We start from the raw sequence: 19,293 nt of genomic DNA, 5'->3' as shown, positions 1-19,293 counted from the left end.
GTTTCCGGTAGGGAGGAGCCTATCATCTCTCATTGTTGGGCCGTCCTGGAAACATGGAGAGAAAACTGATTACCTAGAGCAGAGAGGGGGGTTATATACCAGCTGAGGACAGCCCATGGGCATAGCCAGGTGTTTTTTGCTCTGCCTAGTCCTACTCCTGGAGGAGGAAATATAACCCTCTAGTTATGATTTATGGAGCACTGGGTCTGTCGAACGAAAGAAAAATTTTGCGTTTTAGTTTTTCTAGACACACTGAGGATTGAATGAAATCAAAATTGCTCCCATGTGTAATTGTATCCCAATCGCATGACTACGATCTGAGCACAAGATTATTTCAATCTTCTCAGAAAGCAAGAAAACCCTTTACAGAGGCAGGGGGGTAAAGGGGGCAGTATCCTCTACTTCACCCCAAATGTTAACACCTTGCTATTGGTCCTATCACTATTATAGGCTACCCCAATGGCCCACAGAAATGTGTAGAAGGCAGGAAGAGGTGGGAAAGCCTTATTCAGAAGTGATTAAGACTGCCAGACCAGAGCAGCTTGCCGTTTGGGTGAAGTGGAGCTTACCAAAAGCTGCTAGCATGTGCCGACACCTTTGACTGCCTGTTTTTCAGCAATTCCTAAAAGCTGAACCCTGGGAGTTTTTTTTTTTTTTTAAACTCTCACCATTACTTACTTCGCTTTGCTAAATATCAAACCTATTATTCTACCCCCCCCCCCCCCCCAGGAGGGATTGACTGTTAATGTTCATCTTTACTGTATCAGACAATAGAAACTTAAGCATTTAATAGGAGGGGCTGTGTCACTTTGACTCCACCCACATCTTTGCACACTGCTCTGCTGTCACCAAATGTTAGTGGGCAGGACAGACCAGGAACGTGAGACTACCATGTGCTCCCACTGCACCCAGCAGCTGTAATTACGTCACCTCTTGTAAAAAAATAAATAAATAAATAAATAATAGTACTGCAGGGATGTTACACAGCTGGTGGCCAAGGAAAGCAAAGCAGCAACCAGACATACAAAGAGGGGGGAAAAAAAAAAGGACACAATGCCATTATACTTGATACAAGAAGCTATGTCAGTGGCAGCAGCATTAGAGGCTAACCTTACATACACAACATTTTTAAAAGTATTGGGACGCCTACCTTTACATGCACATGAATTTTAATGGCATACCAGTCTTAGTCCGTAGGGTTCAATATTGAGTTGGCCCACCCTTTGCAGCTATAACAGCTTCAACTCTTCTGGGAAGGCTGTCCACAAGGTTTAGGAGTGTGTCTATGGGAATGTTTGACCATTCTTCCAGAGGCGCATTGGTGAGGTCAGGCACTTATGTGGACTAGAAGGCCTGACTCACAGTCTCCACTCCAATTCATACCAAAGGTGTTCTATCAAGTTGATTGTCAGGACTGTGCAGGACAGTCAAGTTCCTCCACCCCAAACTCGCTCATCCATGTCTTTATGGACCTTGCTTTCTGTACTGGTGCGCAGTCATGTTGGAACAGGAAGGGGCCATTCCCAAACTGTTCCACAAAGTTGGCAGTATGAAATTGGCCAAAATGTCTCGGTATTCTGAAGCCTTAATAGTTCCCTTCACTGGAGCCAAGCCCAACCCCTGAAAAACCCCCACACCATAATCCCCCCCCCCCCCAAATAAAAACATGGAAGAGCGAGTTTGTGCAGGCCAATCAAGTTCCTCCACTGCAGAGTCCTGACCTCAACCCGATAAAACACCTTTGGGCTGAATTAGAGCAGAGACTGCGAGCCTGACCCAACAAATGCACTTCTGGAAGAATGGTCAAACATTCTCATAGACACACTCAACCTTGTGGACAGCTTTCCCAGAAGAGAGTTTAAGCCATTAGAGCGGCAAAGGGTGGGCCAACTCAATGGTGAACGTTAACAGACTAGATCTGGGATGCCATTAAAGTGGTTGTAAACCCACCTTTAGAACTTTTACCTATAGGTAAAGTGGGGTACACACTAAGAAAATCGGGCGAACGATCGTGTTCATGTGTGTGAAGGCAGGTGTCCTAATACTTTTGACAATATAGTGTATTTGCAAAGGTAAGATAACCTAGAAGTTTCTTCCTGGACTTAAAGCAACAGTCTCTTTAATAAGTTAGCACTATGGCATCTTTGGACACAAGCTCTGTACATCTGTGTGAAGCCCATATGGATCAGCCCATATCAGACACTCCTCTCTAGGTAGTGTGCAGCCATGCCAGGTAACAAGCAGCAAGCTTGGTTCAGGTTTACCTTTAAGTAAACTGACAGGAAATAAAAAGAAGCCTCTTATCAACCTGTGCTCAATAAGAGCGATGTTTAAATTCCTCCTATAAGGCCGCTTCACATTGGTGCGACATGAGCTCATACTTTGAGAGCGCGTCACATGACTTTAAAAAGGTTTCCCTATGAGAGTCATCTTAACTGGTCCGACTTTTTGAAAAGAAATGCAACACGTATTGGAGGGGGAACAAAAAAAAAAAAAAAAAGTGTGGTGCGAAATTCATACCAGGCTCTTCGGGCCTATGGTTGTGCCTAGGGGACCAGTATAGATTTTGGCCATTTTTTTTACTTTGGCGTGGGACCCAAGTCATACCCATCTAAAAAGGGGATCTCATTCATTAAAGTTGCATAGAAGTCGGACCGATGTTGCAGGGCAAAGTCGGACTTTCATGTCGCACCAGTGTGAACCCGGCCTTCGGAAGGACATTAGTTGCCATAGGCAACATCCAGTTAGTGCAGTTAAGACAGCTTAACGCGCATGTATGATCAACCTTTGCTGTACTCAGTCTGCACTCACCTAGAGAGCAGTTGCTTTGCATTCTTCCATCTGTAGAACACCTCAGCATAGTGCCGATCACACGGCCACCCACGACAATGACTCGAACGTCCCGTCCATGAGACTCCTGTACGTACTTCTGGAATAGATACGGGGCTTCATGACGGATGAGATGGCTCAGGTCTGCCAGATGATGCTTGTCCCGAGCTAGAAACACAGCTTTACCTAGAAAGTAATAAGACAGATTAAATAAAAAGAGGACTACTTAAACCTGATCCAACAGGTGCTCAGCCCTCTAAAGATAGATGGTCATAAAACCAAGTACATGAAACAATGTTCTGGTCATCTACTGCCAGCTTGCATGCACTTTATGCAAATTTATATGTATAGGAATTAGTATTTGGCTCAATTATAAAATTCCACTATCCATTTTAAAGCCCTATTAGTGGGGGCTTCAAGGAACCCCCCCCCCCCCTTAGGTGTGTTTTCTATCAAATGTAATAAAGATTAATCTGAGCTTTTGTATCTGGTGCTTCCTCTGAATGGCTAAGTCTGATATAGTTCCGTCACTGGTCCTTAGCCAATCAGAGGAAGCTCTACTCATACAATACAAAGCTCCCTGAGAATGGCTGAGCAGAGCTCAGCCCAACTATTTTGTTCCAGAAGTTGGATGGGAAATTCCTCTTGCTGCCAACACAGCACTGTATACCGTATGTAGAGGAGGCTGCATACAGTTTATTAGGGATGCACCGATCCGATATTCGGATCGGAAATCGCCCCGATCCTGACAAAATAGCTGGATTGGAGATCGGTAAAATGTAGCCGTCCCACGGGCCGATCCGGTTTTTGCTGAGTAACAGCTCAGCCATCCCTTACTAGGTGCAGTAATAGTATGGGATGGGAGCCGCTACTTCCTGTATAGGTCCGGCTCACAGGCGGAGTGATATCAGATGCATTTAGCCTGTGAATGGATGAGCCACACATGAAGCAGCGGCTTTGCTCTGTACTGCAGCCGTTTGCTTTGTGTGTAGCTACGGATCGGTTCCGTATAGGCATCGGCGATTTTACAACGCCAGATATCGGTATCTGCTCCAAAAAAGTCGGATCGGTGCATCCCTACAGTTTATACAGCTAACACAACAACGGGCACATCTAGTAGTGAAGGTAATATGCCGTTTGGACAAAGCAAAGTATTTGGGCATCACTAAAAGATAGCAATAAGCTTGAAGGCAAGAGTGCTGCTTATGGCCATTAAAGGAAAAGCTGAAGTGCCCACCTTTCCTGGGAGAGAATGGCAGTGTGATCGTCACATGACCAAAGCCTGGGCACTTTGTCACATGATCTCTGATGAAAAGGCGATAAGTCAATGTGACTCAGATTGCTCCTTTTAGCAGGGATTACATGACCAAACGTCTACCCCTTTAGAGCCGGTTTACACTGAGGCGATCCGACTTCGGGGGGCGACCTGTGAAGTTGCGTGCACCGTGACTTTGGCGCAACTTGCAGGGACTTCACATAATGGAAGTCTATGCAAGTCGCTCCGAGGTCGCCCCAAAGTAGCAGAGGACCCTTTTTCTAAGTCGGAGCGAAATGTGTCGCTCCTATTAGAACGGGTCCTGTACTACTCAATGGACCGCGACTTGTCAGGCTGACAAGTCGCCTGACTAAGTCGCGCTAGTGTGAATGGGCTCTTAGAGTAAATGTAAGGCCAAAGCTTTTGACCTTGCTTCTCTTGTGGGTGACAGGTGTGCATTTAGTTCTGCACTCCTGTGACCCATATTTAGCAAACAGTGGGCCAAAGTTGGTCCAGGCTCTGGAGAGAGCCTGACTTCAATGTCCAGATCCACCCAGAGCCCTGACCAGGAGCTGAAAGCCTCTCATCGACCTACTGAGCGCTTCAGACAGCCACTCCAGCCCCCTGCACAGCCCGACACTCTAGTAAGTTAGGGAGAAGCAGAAGAGTCTTAAGTCTGGGAACTGAATGATCAGCGGTCTTTGATTGCTCAGACCACCATGTAGAGGCAGCAGGGAACAGATGCAGCATCCACCAAGGTGAGTTTGATCCCCCCCCCCCCCCAATCACTGCATTGCTATTTTAATAAACATCTCTTTAAAATTATACAACTCAGAAAAAGCATCTATACACCAGCAGGAAACCAGAGGCTTTAAGACACTCACCTCTGTGACCCCGAGTGTTCTTGACCACCATCGGAAACTCCAATACTTCGGCCTCATCGATCATCTTTGAAAAGTTTTCATGACCACCTTAAAAATAAAGTGTCATCAGCATCTGTATTGAGACCACTGTTCTATAAAATGATCCTCATTATAAAACAATTTAAGATGTCAAATGTAACAGAATGACAGGGTTAACTTCTCGCAAAAATGTTATATTTTCTTTTCAAGAGTCCATAGATCCTGTAAAATTGAATTTGCAGGGGCAAAGCATCGACACCAAAAGCAGAGACTTACCGTAGGAGAAAGTATCAGGTAGGGGTACACCATGGCCAGCCAGCTCCTGGAAAGTCCAGAACTTATTTATACAGTTGAGGATAGCCTGTGGCCTGTTCATTAGCCGACAGCCCATCTTCTCCAGATGTCTAAGGACGGTGATATCACTGTCGCTCTGCACCCAGGGGGTAGGCACACGGACGACCACAACCTGCGGGTAAGATGTAACAAACTCTCCGTTCACACGCAGGCCTGCAAATAAAAAAAAAAAAAAAAGTTCAATGTTAGTGGCGAGATCAGAGCTTGCATTAAACACAGTAAGCTTGTGCCAAGAGACTAACAGGTCAGGAGGTGATACAGGATCCACCATAGGAGCTTGTGGAACCTTGACCACTGCACCTCAACCAGCTTTGCTGGACATATTCCAAAAAACTTACCATTAATAAGGAGCTGCCCACCCCTCTCTTGAGCTACAACCACCTTCGCTCCTTTGGTAATGCTTTACATAAAATTACAGGGCAAGCCGTGGGAATTTGGGACCCCTGAGTTAAAAGCATTTATGAGGTCAGGTGCTGATGTTGGATGAAAAGATCTGGCTCACAGTTGATGTTCCAAATTATCCCAAAGGAGTTCAGTGGGGCTGAGGTCAGGGCTTTGTGCAGGACAATCAAGTTCCTCTATACAGACTGGTCACACAATGTCTATTGCCCTTGCTTTCTACACAGGGGGCATAGTAATGCTGGAACAGAAAAGAGTCCTCCACAAACATACCACAAGGTGGGGCAACCACCCAATTCTCTAGAACGTCTCTGCTGTAGCATTAAAGCCTAAATCCAGTTATCAATTTAGTTTTTTGGGCCCAAGCTAGTCCAAACCTTCGCTAAAAAGGGCCACCCACTGAGTGCAGTATAGCATAAAGTATACAGTCTAAAACAACGAGAATGGTACCACTTGAATGGGCTGAGGTTCCCAGTGTAGGAGACATGCCATTAGCCATAAAGGAATCCGCCCGCGGGTCCCACATTTGTGTGGGTGGTTGCAGCTGCCCATATTTGTGCAGATCCTGCAGTGACACCACCCGCATAAATGCGGAAACTTTTTTGCGGCAATGCAGGCACTTGAATGGGCTGCGGTGCCCGCGCAGACGCAGGCTGCACAAAATGTGCAATTGTCAACCTAGGGTAAAGTGACAGAAAGCCCAAACAAGGGTTCGTTCACACTCTTGGTGCGTTTTGAAGAGTGATCCGCATTCAGATCCATCTTCCGAGAGAATTTGACGGAGTGAGGAAGGAGGGATTGCATGTTACATCGCCTCCGAACCACCTGCTTTAACCCCCTAATCCCTGCACTAGCTTGTGAGGCACAAAGGACAGCCCTATTTACTGGAGGGGTGCTATTGCAGCCGCAAAGCAGCACTTTGGGGGAGGGGGGGTAGTAGTTCTTTTAAAAAGGGGTGGTCGTTAAAAGAATTGCTTAACAATGGGGTTTTACCCCTCTTCCCCCACCAGCCTCATATGTGAATCAGATCAGACTAACAGAACCCTTCACCGAAAACACCTGAACTTGATTTGGTGGGGTGTCCAATGGCGCTTTTCCACTGCATGGAACCGAACGGTTCGGCTCGCTTTTGTGCTTTTCCACTGCTGGTACCGCATGGTACGGTGTAGGTTCGGTACGGCAGCGCTTTTCCACTGCATGGAACTGAACGGTACGGCTCTCAAAAACAGTACCACCTCGATTGTGGTTCCAAGAGGTACCATACCCCACAATCCTTTGCATGCGGTCACTACTAGCCACTGATTGGTCAGAGAATCCCACCCACCCCGTTGTTATCGCACCCACTTAACTTTAGTACTACTTTAGTGGAAAAGCAAACCATACCATACCGAACCGTTCCAACACCGTACCAGCAGTGGAAAAGCAAACCGGGCCAAGCAGGGCCGAGTAGAGCCGAGCCGGTACTTGCAGTGGAAAAGTGCCACAATATACCTTTAAAGCACTGGATGTCTTCGGCTGCCTTTCGCTGTTGCTGGGTGTCCAATGTGTCCCTGTGTCTTTGAGGGGTGGGCTCCCTCCAGGCAAACCTCCCCTTAATCTACTGCTATTGCTCTCCAAATTATAGCGTTAGGACTTCAGTATACAGAGGAGCCTTGACGTGTGCATATATTTGCAAACGTGTGCAAACAAAGCCCTGTTTTTAGCATAAATGGTTAGACCGGGTCAGTTTGTTTTGCAGACCAGCTGGTAAGTGTGCTGCAAAGTCTTTGTGAGGTCCACATACCTTTGCCTATATAGTTTGGGTAGGTTATATATTAAAAAAAAAAAAAAAAGTGCGAACGTTTCTTGACTACAGTATCTTACAAGAGTTCACCCCTCACATTTTGGTAAATATTTTATTCTATCTTCATGTGACAACACTGAAGAAATGACACTTCGCTTCAATGTAAAGTAGTGAGTGTACAGCTTGTATAACAGTGTCAATTTGCTGTCCCCTCAAAATAACTCAACACAGCCATTAATGTCTAAACCGCTGGCAACAAAAGTGAGTACACCCCTAAATGACAATGTCCAATTTGGGCCCAAAGTGTCAATATTGTGTAGCCACCATTATTTTCCAGCACTGCCTTAACCCTCTTGGGCATGGAGTTCACCAGAGCTTGACAGGTTGCCACTGGAGTTCTCTTCCACTCCTCCATGACAACATCACAGAGCTGGTGGATGTTAGAGACCTTGCGCTCCTCCACCTTCTGTTTGAGGATGCCCCACAGATGCTCAATAGGGTTTAGGTCTGGAGACATGCTTGGCCAGTCCATCACCTTTACCTTCAGCATCTTTAGCAAGGTGGTGGTCATCTTGGAGGTGTGTTTGGGGTCGTTATGTTGGAATAGTGCCCTGCGGCCTAGTCTCTGAAGGGAGGGGATCATGCTCTGCTTCATATGTCACAGTACATGTTGGCATTCTTGGTTCCCTCAATGAACTGTAGCTCCCCAGTGCCGGCAGCACTCATGCAGTCCCAGACCATGACTCTCCCACCACCATGCTTGACTGTAGGCAAGACACACTTGTCTTTGTACTCCTCACCTGGTTGCCACCACACACCCTTCACACCATCTGAACCAAGTAAAATTATTTTGGTCTCATCAGACCAGAGGACATGGGTCCAGTAATCCATGTCCTCAGTCTGCTTGTCTTCAGCAAACTGTTTGTGGGCTTTGTGCATCATCTTTAGAAGAGACTTCCTTCTTGGTTGACATATATGCAGACCAATTTGATGCAGTGTGGGGTGTATGATCTGAGCACTGACAGGCTGACCCCCCACCCCTTCAACCTCTGCAGCAATGCTGGCAGCCATCATATGTCTATTTCCCAAAGACAACCTCTGGATATGAGGCTGAGCACGTGCACTCCACTTCTTTAGTCAACCATGGCGAGGCCTGTTCTGAGTGGAACCTGTCCTGTTAAACCGCTGTATGGTCTTGGCCACAGTGCTGCAGCTCAGTTTCAGGGTCTTGGCAATCTTCTTATAGCCTAGGCAATCTTTATAGAGAGCAACAATTTTTTCAGATCCTCAGATTTTTGCCATGAGGTGCCATGTTGAACTTCCAGTGACCAGTATGAGAGTGATAACCCCAAATTTAACACCTGCTCCCCATTCACACCTGAGACCTTGTAACACATGACACCGGGGAGGGAAAATGTCTAATTGGGCCCAATTTGGACATTTTCACTTAGGGGTGTACTCACTTTTGTTGCCAGTGGTTTAGACATCATTGGCTGTGTGTTGAGTTATTTTGAGGGGACAGCAAATTTACACTGTTATACAAGCTGTACACTCACTACTTTACATTGTAGCAAAGTGTAATTTCTTCAGTGTTGTCACATGAAAAGAAAATATTTACAAAAAAAGGGGTGTACTCACTTTTGTAAGATACTGTATGTAAATCAGCTAAATCTAGGAGGTTTTCAGATTTTCCACTGGAGGAAAAAAAAAAAAAAAACTTCACCAAAAACTTCCCTGAGAAAGAAAACCGCTCTATTTTTCTGGACCCATATCCTCAGTTCTCATGCCTAAGTTTCTAAAGCGCACCAATTAAAAAATTCTGAAGATGAAATGTATTTTGTGTTTATTTTTTTCCTTGCGGAATTGCCAGTGAAAACAATTGTTAGAAAGCAAAGCGTTCGGCTACCCAGAAAACCACGCGGCTATGACGATCTTACAAAACAATTCCCGTTTTGGGGAAATGGAGTTCACACAGGGCCCCCGAGGTCAGGCATAGTGTGCGTGTGTACGCAGGATTTTGCAGTCAGATGCCACAAGACTCTGATTAACTCTCTCTCGTGCATGGGAAATTCATGAAGAAAGTGATTGCTAGGTCAGCGCGCAAACAGGAAACTGCCGGTCAGCCTCCTGGTATAATAGAGAATGGCACCGGCACGTAAGCCTCTTCCAACACATCCATGCAAAAATGCTTTAATAGAAAGAAGCTGCAGCCCTGGCCTGGACTAAACCTTCCATTGTTGTGGGCTCAGTGACCTCTGACTTTGTCTTCTGCTCCTATGTCCCTGCTAAGCCTCTCTATATTGTAGCTGTGCTAGATGAATCCTCGTGTGTCGGTGAGAAATAACCAAAGAATGCTTTCGTGAATCATTTCTGCATCCTGAGTGAAACCAACCATTCAAACAAGTGCAGTTTTAACCCCTTCCTACCTTTAGAAAGTTCAAAGCTCCCAGCTGGGTGCAGGATCAGTGATCCTGGGACCACCGATTGGCAGTCACCTGACTGGGAATGGTCCCATTGGCCATCATTAGGGGCAGAGAGATTACCGACATGAGCATGCCAACAGCACAAACCTTGTACGCCCCTGAAGCACGCACCCATTTGCTGCCTCACATGTGTTAGGTGGGTTATCAATAGCTTAAGGATTGGCTTCAGACTGGGCTGGTCGTCCCCCCAATAATCTGAAAAAAGGACCTAAATAGGTCTTCATAATCAGTCTCCAAACCTGCACTGAACAGCTCAGACAGGGAGAGGGAGTGGCAACACTCTGGGCCAATCAGGGCTCTGCTTCTTTGCGCATGCTTACAGGAGGGAATAGCGGAATGATGATCTCATCAGTATGCCCACCAATGATTTTGGTCAGTCGCACTTGATGGAAATACATCTTTAAACTCAGATAACCATAGCCAATTCATTTCCCAATAACCGGAAGTTTCTAGCTTTAAAGTATAAAGTTGTTGTAAGAGACAGAGGGGCGCCAGACTAAGTGCAGTATTAATTTACCCCAATTTATTGAATGACAAACGTCGAATCCCAATTTGATCAAATAGGCATGTATAGAGTTCTGTCAGTCTTTGGGCGCTCAAAAGTAGTCCCGGGGAAGTAATGGCATCTGGCAAAGGAGCTGTATGGATGAAAGACTGTAGAAAGCGGCGGCTCGCTGCATTACCCAGTGTGGAATGCAAGATGGCGCCGGACCAGACGTGAGGTCACTACGGAGGCAGTGCTCATGTAAAGGGGCGGCAACACGTTTCGAAGCGTCAGCTTCTGGGTCTGATGAGGCCTGTGCCAGACCGGGAACCACTTGTGAAAGCCCAGACAGACCAGAACAACTATACACGCCTATTTGATCCATTAACCCTTTAAGCGCCAATCCCACGCAAATATGCAGCCTCTGGGCACGGCATATTTGCAAGCACTAGTGCCGATAGAGCTATGCCGAGTGCGCACCCTGTGCACTCCGGTCACAGTGACCAGTAGCTCACGAAAAGCTCCCGGGTCGCTTCTTAGGGTAGGGAGTTCTCCAATCATGCGATAGCCAATCACGGTGGTCACAAGCCCCACCTCCATTGCCAAACCCCTTAAAGCACCAGTGGGAGCCGGTGCCAAGGGATTAAACAGAGTTGCCCTTCGTCTTACGTTCAATAAATTGGAGTATAATAATACTGCACTTAGTTTGGCGTCCGTGTTTTTCTTGTGTACCTATAGAGCTGCTCGCTTCACTCTAATGGCGCTTTTCCACTGCATGGAACCGAACGGTTCGGCTCGCTTTTGCGCTTTTCCACTGCATGGTACGGTTCGGTATGGTGGCGCTTTTCCACTACATGGAACCGAAAGGTACGGCTCGCTCAAACAGTACCACCTCAGTTTTAGTTCCAAGAGGGCCGTACCGGTACCATATCCCACAATCCTTTGCATGCAGCCTTGACTGTCACTACTAGCCACTGATTGGTCAGAGAATCGTTGTTATCCCACCCACTTTAGTGGAAAAACAAACCGTACCAAACCATTCCAACACTGTACCATGCAGTGGAAAACCAAACCGAGCCAAGCAGGGCCGAGTGGAGCGGAGTCGGTACTTTCAGTGGAAAAGCGCCATAAGGGTGCTGCCGCTTGTGCTCTTACAAACATCTGATATGATGGACTTTGTTATGCTTTTACGATCAGAACTGGTCTTTTTATGCCCCATCCCTCTGGCGCCACTATAGATTTTTTTGTTACTTAAAGTGCTTGTAAACCTCAGACATGACATTAACAAGCGTCATTTCTCGCTGCTGCCTTTTTCCTCTGCAAGAGTCACTTCTAATGGGTTTTCATGGCACCAATAGATAACAAGGTGACAGTTGAGGGAGCTCCAGCACACAACCTGTGATTGGCAGCCTCAGCTCTGTCCACATGTGCTGTGAAGGGAGGGGGAAGGGAGGATGCCCCCCCCCCCCCAATCAGCTCACTGAGATCAGCAGTGTAATTTCAGCTCCATGCCCCCTTCCTTCTGAAAGCTCAGACAAGCTGTATAAATTCTGGACTTTGAACAGCTGTAGAGAAGAGAAGTTAAAGCAGTTAAAGTGGTAGTATCCCGCTTCTTGACACTTACCTACAGGTAAGCCTATAATAAGGCTTACCTGTAGGTACAATTAATATCTCCTAAACCGGCACGTTTAGGAGATATTTGCAGTGCATGCAGACGGCGCATGCGCTCTGAAGGTCTGGGGGGGACCTTCAGTTTTCCTTGCCGGAAAATCAATCCCGCACGCAAGCGCGGGAATGACGTCATTGCGGCTCCAGCCAATCACAGCGCCGGAGCCGCCGAACCCGGAAGAGACGCCGAGGGATCATGGCGGCACCCGCAGCGATGTCCGGGGGTCCGTGTCGGGGCTTCGTTATAAGGCAAGTAATACATAATGAGCTAGTATGCGATGCATGCTAGCTCATTATGCCTTTGTCTCGCAGGTTTTTTTTTTTTTTCGTTTTCGGGTTTACAACCGCTTTAACAGGTACAACTTATGTAGGGGGGTTGGTTTCATCTCCATCACTGGAAGGTCAGTGACTTCACTGGGTATATGTGACGGTTTTAAAACTACTAACTGTAGTGTTAGTGCAGGAGGTCCAGGGCCCGACTAGACGAATACAGTTACTGAAATGGATTGTGCATTACCAGGGGTGGCAACCTGAATGCACAAGGTAAAAAAAATGTGCCACATCCTAATGTAGAATATTGAATTTAAGTGTCAAAATATGAACTTTTGAGGCACGTATATGAAAAATATCAAAATTTCTTTATTTTTTAATGAATAAAAGGGGGAAGAAATTGTTAATAGTTACATGAACATGATAAAAAAAAAAAAACAGACCTTAATAGTAACTATGGTCATGCAGCCAAATCCCCTAAGGGGATAGTGATAAATACTAAAACCCCGTGACGATTACACAATAGGACAGGCCAAATTGAACTACGGATCTTTTTAAAATTGGAATTTAAACCAGAAAACCGATAATCTTTCAATAAATGTGATTGTTTAAAGCGAATGTTTAATCTGCTAATACTTTGCTATTTTCATAAAAAATTTAAATAGAACCGCTTCAGTACATAACGTCGGTACTCCTCTATGCAACGCAGGCAGATCAGGGGTGGTGGGAGGGGCCAGCAAGGTGCTGTACATTCATTGCTTCTTGAAAAGAGCACCGCACCCTGCCTATGTACACCTCTCAGGAGGGGTTATTCCAGGTATTCAAATATCAACATGCCTTGATGGGCGTGCCAGTCCAAGGTAGACTATTAGAGACCACCCTGAGATAACATGTCCCCGAACCTCCATTATTGAAAGAACTGAAATCAGAGTTCAAAAACCATTAGTCATTTGAACTTGACGTTTCAAAACTCTGAATCTAGGCAGCAGTTTGCAAATGCCGACTCTTGTCACCTCTCCACATCCCAGAGGACAATGCAGGCACCTCGGTGACCTATTGCGCAGCATTAACATTGCACAAGGTCACTATGCCCAAGCTCTGACCAGGTCAAGCTGAGCTTTGCTCCGGGGGCCCGCAGTACGATGGAGCAGACATTTGACAAGTGCTGTGTATATAGTCATACTAGCACATGCGTCATTTAAATCACAACAGGTTTACTTTAAGAAAAAAGGGCCAAGACCGACACAAGCAAGGAGCATCATTCCGCTGCATTGAGTACAAGGACAAGGCGCTTTCCAGCTTTCACATCATTTGCACTTTTATGGCTACCGCAATGCAGCTTCTGGATGGCTTGCAGCTGACGGGAGCAGTGCTCAGAATGCTGATGGGAGGAAAGCCTTGTCTGAGCAGAAAAGAAAAGATTGATAAAAGGTGAAAGGAGATGGCTGGGATGCGCTGACACAGCCAAAAACGGACACATTCAGAAGGTAATTAGCCAGACTCTTCCACTGAGACGCCACAAACCCTGTGTCATGACTGCTATTAGTTGTCTGTACTGCTCATATTCTGCAAAACTCCTTTAATGTCCGGGGGGGGGGGCACTTTTCAGGCACAATCCAATCACCCCCAGGGCAATACACATAGATGCTGGCTACAGGAATGCTTAGCCATGTGCTTTTGGTTGTTGCCTATGCAGAGGAGAGGAGGAACAAGGGCCAACGCCATCAGTGATGCCCCTCTCGAATCATGGTGTATTGGTAATAAGATGATTACTGCTATCTTGCCACTAGCATAGCATAATAAAGATTAAGTCGGGCTATCAAGGGCAGTCTACAAACTAAAGGCACTGCTGCCATTGATCAGAACCCAAAGACGGAGCCTTAGGCTGTCCGTGAAGGAAAGGAGAAAATCCTGAACGCTGCACATCACACAAAACCCATCAGAAGAGCAGCCTCAGGCCCAGATTCCATCCAGGCCACGCCCTCCAACGTGTTTCACCCTGGAGTAAGCCCTTGCGGAATGAAATGCATTCAAGGATTGGGCTGAGGTTGCTGTTCCAATACATGGCTTGTATGTAATGTGCGGCATTCAGGATTTTCTCCTTTCATTCACTGACAGTCTAAAGCCTCGTACACACGCAACGATTGTTGGCCCTGAATTTTTGGCCAACGTCCGATCGTCGGCTTGTTAGTATGATGCTTCCGACAACCGACTTTTCGGCCGAACAAAATCTGGTGTGCAGGCTATAAAATTTTTGTTGGCCATCAACAGAACGGCCGATTTTCCGTCAGTCAGTACAGATTTCGGCAGACAAAAATCTGATGAGCAAGACTGGGCATGCTCAGAGAAGAAAAAACACACGGAAAGTTAACCAGCACATGACATCACTTCTGAAGTTGGTTGTTGGCCGAGAAAATTTGTGTGCAGTCTAGAGCACATTTCAACCAACACAACAACACTGGACAAAAGACTGCCGATTGGTCGGCCAACTATCGATGCGTGTGTATGAGGCATAAGGCCTCATCTCCATCTCCCTCTGGGTTCTGACCTATGCAGACAGAGGACCATCACAGGAAGGGCAGCAGTGCCTTTGGTTTGTAGGCTTCCCTTGATAGGCCGATTTCATCCTCATTATGCTGTGCTGGAGGCAACAAGATGGCAGCAACCATCTCATTACCAATACACCATGATTTGAGATGGGCATCACCAACAACAGGATTTTATACTTTCCTTCACTGACATTCACTGAGCTGAAAGGAGCTCTTCCCCGCCTGCACCCCCAGTGGATTAGGACCTACCAGAGCCTTGACCACCATCTTTAGTTTCCATATGGGTTCACAGTGAGGCCTTAATGTGGTTGTAAAGGCAGAAGGATTTTTGTTATCTAAATGCATTCTATGCATGAAGGTAAAAAGACTTCTATGAGCAGCAGCACCCCCCAATCCCTACTGAGCCCCCTCTCGATCCAGCAATGTCCATGAGAGCTTTGCATCTCTGGGGACTCCCACTCCTGATAGGCTTTTGGCAGCAGCAGGAGCCATTGGCTCCCACAGCTGTCAATTACAGCCAATTGGAAGATGGTGGGGCAGGACCAGGCCACAGGTCCAAGTGTGAACGGACACAGTACTTTGGGTCAGGAGCATGCCTGCTTAGATGCCCCCAGAGCAAGATGCTTGCTGTAGGGGGTACCTGGCTGGAGGGAGGAACCAGGAGCGACGCTGTGAGACCTGAGAAGAGGAGGACCAAAGCTGCTCTGTGCAAACTATTGCACAGAGCAGGTATGTATAACATGTTTGTAATTAAAAAAAAGGCTTTAATATCCCTTTAAGCTGGCCAGACATTATGCAATTTTATAACTTTTTTAACTATTAAAGGAAACAGGCGCTAAACTCTCCCATCAACTACGTGTTACCCACCTGCTCTGCTATTGTATTCTGACAGCGGGAGGTGTCCCTACTGTCATATTACAATGATCACTGATGTCAGACTGATAGTCAATAGATCAACTTCAGGATAACCAGCCTGCCCATAGATGGATCGAAATTCACCTGGGAAATTGACATTTACAGGACCGATCAATCTCTTGGGTCCCACCCCACTGGTTCCTCCTGCTGACCTCCAAGGCATTATAGGATAAATTACTCAGAGGTCAACAGGAGGAACCATAGCAAGCTGTGGGAGGATCTAGAGGGATCTAAACCCTGGACATCTAGTGTTCGTGCCTAAAATGGAGTGGTAACGTCTCCTCCATGTGAGGGACGCACATTTGTAGGAGATCCCATGCTCCCCCATATCTCAAAGCACTGGGTATTTGTTAGCTGGCTGTGACAGCGATCGAGCTGGGGAGGCAAGATTCTGTGTGGGTCAGCAACCCACTGTTTTGCGGGCAGGCAACAGGTAGATTATGTCCCTTCCTTGTCAACTCCCGAAACCTGGACAGGAGCGGGGCGAAATTTCCTGGAACTGATCCCTTTTCCTCCAGCAACAAATAGAAGCCTGCATTTCCTCCTCTCCTTGCTGCTGTCCAGCTCCCCTGTGTGCTCCCCTTCACCCCCAGCACTGTCGGCCTTCCCTCCTCTCCCGCTGGCCAGCTCCCCTGTGTGCTCCCCTTCACCCCCAGCACTGTCAGCCTTCCCTCCTCTCCCGCTGGCCACTGCAGAGGATCTTCCAAGATAGAGAGCAGGGGAAAGGGGAGATACACAATTTACTGTCCACTAACTTTTCTGAATGAACACCGTGAGGGATCGCTACTGATCACTTACTCACCAACTGTGCTCATAACTAAAGCATAGTAAAGAGTTTGCTATGCTTCAGTTTGGGAATGAACAGGCGCCTCTGTACAGAGCTATTCCTGTTCATTCTGTGCAGTATTTCACCTACGTGCCTGAGGGATATAGAAGATGGTGCAATAGATAAATACAGAGATCAGTGGGAGACGCCATCTGACAACCAGAAGTACTGTATACCAACAGTGGCTCTGCAAGAGCGTGAAGATTTGAAGACAAATATTCTGTAAGAGGGTGGCACAGCTTCCATTTTTGTCCCCTAGTGTCAGGGTTGGTTTAAACAAACATCACAACTACAAAGCGTAAATTGCTCACTAAACACACAGTACAACACAGAATTTCCATGTGCAGTTATGAACACAGCAGTCTCCACTTGTCTATAATCAGCTGCAAGGACATGTCTCTGAAAAACAGCTGAAAGTGAAAAACACTTTTTAATATCCGGGTTCCAGCTTTAGTAAAGAAGCCAGCCTTGCGACTATACAAACATGTGCAGCCTTGAAACAAAAATTCTTTGCATTAGATAACAGGCCAAGTGGTTACGAAGAAGCAGACCCAAAACCGGCGCTTTCAGTAAACAGCAATGGCATTCTACAGAGGAGGGTCTTGCTCCGATTCCCCCTCATTCTTCCATGGACAGCTGGTAGAAAGTTTATATGGAGGGGAAGGTATGGCTGTGGTACAATGATGCTGCTCCTGCATTTTCCACTCAGTCATTCAACTGGCTGTGTTTCAGAATGCAGAGTCTGGGTTTTAAGTCTGTCAATGTGGAGGGGGGGGGGGGAAGACAGGCAAAGGCGCCTAGCATGCTGTGGTTCTAAAAACAAGGCCAAGTTCCAGAATGTGTGGGATGCCAAGGTAAATGGTTGACCGACTCTGAAAACAAGCCAGTGACTAGATGGGGGACTGCTGGGCATCACATAAAGTATATGAATATACCATGCTGAAGCGGACCCATTTTTTAAGGCTGCCTTTAACCATTTTGCCCAAAAGGAACTTTTCAGGGCAATTTTCAGGGGACGACACAAATCGGATACCAAGCGGATGTCTAGTTCTTTCGGTGGAGGACATCTATACACCATTCAGCTTCATCGGCCAGCTGGCGCTTAGATTATACCTGTACCATCTTATAGGCTACTACTTTACTGTTGCTATATACTAGGGCTGAACAATAGTCGATATGATATCGACTATCGTTCTGCGGGCGTGGGCGATATTCATATCGCCGAAGACACTATATTTAGCATTAGGCAAGGGGCATGGCCGGAAGACGTGCGGGACGGATGCGGCTTGTGAGAGCTCCGATACCACCGTACAGAATGCTCAGCAATCCTAAATCTCCCCTATTCAGGGAGAAAAAAAAACAGCTTGGGGAGACCCATTGAGGCACCAGAGACCAATACTGCCCGGTATTGCAGAGGAAAGACTCCGTTCTGAGGAGCACAGAGTTGAGGCCTACACAGGCACAGAAGCCGCAGCCTTGCCTAGATCGGAGCGCGATCGTGCGCTCATGGTTCCCGGTAAGGCCTACTTACTCCGCACTCATTCGGGACTTGCCTTCATCCCCCGGGTGCCCCCAAAGCCATACACAGACCTCCTAATCTTCACAAAAAGGACCCCAGTGTACTCATATCCCTCAGCAAGCTGTGCCGACCGCCATCTTGGCTACACAGGGGGACATAGATCCACAGTAGACTGCAACTCTCACCTTGTTCAGCAATCCCCCTTGCATAGAACTCTTAGCAGCCACTCTACAGCATTAGGCAGGGAGAAGTCGGGGACTCGGGGGGGATTCTTCTATCACCACTGTGAGTCCCGACACTGTCAGTGTCTTCTGCATTCCACCCAGTTAAATATCGCGATATATATCGAAAAAAATATTGCAATGTACTTTTTTTCCCCAATATCGTGCAGCCCTACTATATACCTTCGGTCATCATTTAAATGCGGGGGGGGGGGGGGGGGAACACACACACACTTGGTTCCCACTTGGGTCACCCCTTTTGGAGTATGACATTGATGTCTTGTATCCTATTTTGATATTGGTTTTCTCCAGATACAGGCAACAAGGGAGTGGCTGGTACTTTACTCATGAGGTGAATGGTCCCTGAGCTAGTTTGGTCCCACTTGTACCCATGTTTATGAATCAAGAAAACCAGTAGGGCTCTGCATTCCTACTACTAAGGCCTCTCCTGGGGCATAATGTTCTGATGAGCTCCTGAAGAAGCAACACATCGTGAAACATGTCGAGCTAGAACCTACATACAGGTTTCTGTCGAGCTAGAACCTACATACAGGTTTCTGTCGAGCTAGAACCTACATACAGGTTTCTGTCGAGCTAGAACCTACATACAGGTTTCTGTCGAGCTAGAACCTACATACAGGTTTCTGTCGAGCTAGAACCTACATACAGGTTTCTGTCGAGCTAGAACCTACATACAGGTTTCTGTCGAGCTAGAACCTACATACAGGTTTCTGTCGAGCTAGAACCTACATACAGGTTTCTGTCGAGCTAGAACCTACATACAATTTTCTGTCCAGCTAGAACCTACATACAGGTTTCTGTCCAGCTAGAACCTA

At 46.8% G+C, this 19,293-nt stretch overlaps 1 protein-coding gene across 1 annotated transcript in view; it reads right to left on the bottom strand.

Moving 5' to 3' along the window:
- RIMKLB (ribosomal modification protein rimK like family member B) overlaps positions 1-19,293 on the bottom strand; it is a gene marked incomplete at its 3' end in the record, with an annotated part of 114,334 nt that overhangs the window by 8,373 nt on the left and 86,668 nt on the right. Inside the window, exons 4-6 of the mRNA XM_082267328.1 lie at positions 5,263-5,493; positions 4,969-5,055; positions 2,812-3,015 (exon numbers count right to left, since the gene is read on the bottom strand). Coding sequence (XP_082123454.1) covers positions 2,812-3,015; positions 4,969-5,055; positions 5,263-5,493 — 522 coding nt within the window. The remainder of the gene's footprint in view (positions 1-2,811; positions 3,016-4,968; positions 5,056-5,262; positions 5,494-19,293) is intronic.

Source organism: Pelophylax lessonae (genome assembly GCF_965119305.1).
Source record: "Pelophylax lessonae genome assembly, chromosome: 9".
Lineage (NCBI taxonomy): Eukaryota > Metazoa > Chordata > Amphibia > Anura > Ranidae > Pelophylax > Pelophylax lessonae.
Note: the sequence above shows the minus strand (reverse complement) of the source record. Positions and strands in the feature narration are given on the sequence as shown.